The sequence below is a fragment of the Fulmarus glacialis genome, unplaced genomic scaffold, assembly GCF_000690835.1.
Source record: "Fulmarus glacialis isolate BGI_N327 unplaced genomic scaffold, ASM69083v1 scaffold18999, whole genome shotgun sequence".
Taxonomy (NCBI): Eukaryota; Metazoa; Chordata; class Aves; order Procellariiformes; family Procellariidae; genus Fulmarus; species Fulmarus glacialis.
In genome coordinates, this window is record NW_009232825.1 from 6,879 (window position 1) to 8,651 (window position 1,773).

At 62.7% G+C, this 1,773-nt stretch overlaps 1 protein-coding gene across 1 annotated transcript in view; it reads right to left on the reverse strand.

Annotated features, from left to right (window-relative positions):
• CHPF (chondroitin polymerizing factor) overlaps positions 1 to 1,649 on the reverse strand; it is a 2,807-nt gene extending 1,158 nt beyond the window's left edge. Inside the window, exons 1-3 of the mRNA XM_009585092.1 lie at positions 1,089 to 1,649; positions 711 to 893; positions 1 to 204 (exon numbers count right to left, since the gene is read on the reverse strand). The exon at positions 1 to 204 is cut by the window's left edge and continues 310 nt beyond it. Of these exons, the coding sequence (XP_009583387.1) occupies positions 1 to 204; positions 711 to 893; positions 1,089 to 1,625 (924 nt within the window). The 5' untranslated portion in view covers positions 1,626 to 1,649. The remainder of the gene's footprint in view (positions 205 to 710; positions 894 to 1,088) is intronic.
• Positions 1,650 to 1,773: the final 124 nt, after the last annotated feature.

The following is a 1,773-nucleotide window of genomic DNA, read 5'->3' on the forward strand; positions in this document are numbered from 1 at the left end:
ATCGCCCACGTCTGCCAGGTCCACGCCACGCAGCTCGCACTTGGGGGAGCCGTCTACGCAGGCGTAGACCTGCTCCTCCGTGAAGTAGTCCCAGCGCAGCACCTCGAAGCGGGTTTTGGGCTGGAAGGGAGGCGGAATGCCAATGGGCCACGTGGCGCCATGGTCCCCATCAGCGGACAGGCTGCTGGTGTTCTGGATCTCCAGCTGCAAGAGGAGAGACAGAGGAGTGAAAGCCAACGTGAGCGCAGGTAGGCCTTCCACCTCTGGCTGCAGGCAAGCTGACTCCTGATCCTCAGAGATCCTCCTCCCACTCCTGGCCCAAAGAGCCGTGCAAGAAAAACTCTGCTTGACTCCTGTCCAGCACCTCAAGCTTCCCCCAAACAGCACCCTGAATATGGTACGCCACCTCCATCGGCAGGATCCGCACCCTCTCCCACCCTGCCCAGCTTTTGCTGGTGGACCTCAGCACCCTACTGGCTCCACCACCCTGAACCACCACCACCACAGCTCCAGGACCCATCCGGGTCCAAAGCTGCTCTCCAGTCAGCACCACTGCCCCTGCAGCCACACATGGGATCAGCTGATCCCATGCCACACCAGGTTCAGGTGAGAAACCCTCATATTAGAGTGAAGAGGTGACACAGAGCGACCAGAAAGCCCACAGGAGTGACAGGAGGAGCCCAGACCCTCCCAGCCAAGCCAGGTCTCACCTGGAGCTGCTGGATCTCCTGGTATGTCCTCTCCAGCTCCACCTGCGCAAAGTACTTGTGCAGCCGGTACATCTGAAGGGGATCCAGCACGGGATGGACAGTGAAGGCACTCTGTAAACGGAGGTCGGTCTCCCGCTCAGGGTCCGCATTCTTCCCCAGCTCAAAGTAGTGGTAACGCAGGCCCTGTGCCAGCCAGGAGAGACAGGTCACAGCCGGCCCCGACCCACGCTCCCACTCCACCAGCTGCCAGCACAGCAAGCTCAAAGGACGAAAGGGCGCAAGGGCTGGTTCCCCAGGCCCTAGGAGCCCCTGGGGAGGCAGGGAAACGCGCTGGGCCAGGATCAGGCTCCTGGAGGCCCTCTCCGCCGCAGGACCTACCTCGTGCTCCTCGGCACAGTTGACAGCCGTGTAGTCGATGATGCAGCGGCCCAGCCACTCGTCGGGCCGGGCACTGAGGATGTCGTTGCGGCAGCTCTCCAGGTGCTGCTGCAGGAGCAGGAGGAGGCTGCGGGACAGCAGGTAACCAAAACCCCCGTAGCAGTAGCGTCCTTCAGTGTCCCCGCCAATGAACTCCTCAGGGCGACCCAGGTAGAGGTGGGTGTCAATGCTGAGGTGGGCGACCAGGTGGCTGATGCGGTGCGCCTCCACGTAGGTATCATCCTGCACCAGGAAGAACCAGTCGAAGTCGTTCACGTAGTGGTCCAGAAGGTACCTGATGGTCTGGTACATGTTCCAGATAGGCCGCTCGTCGCTGTGCGTCACCACCGTCATGCCGTGGGGCACCTTGCGGCCCCGCGTGCCTGTGAAGTACACCAGGCGCTCCAGGCGGTGGGCCAGCGTGCGGTTGACAGCCACCCCCAGTGTGTTCAGCGTGCTCTTGGAGGTCAGCACACCCACGAAGAGCCGCTGCCGCATTCCCAGCTCTGTGCTGATGTACCGGGTCCTGCAGGAGGGAGAGAACGTCTGGCCCCAGGGCACTGCACCCCACCTCGGCCTGCACCCTCCCCTTCCCTGCCAGCGGCACCGACCTTGGTTCCTCTGCAGGAACTGCTCCCAGGCTTCA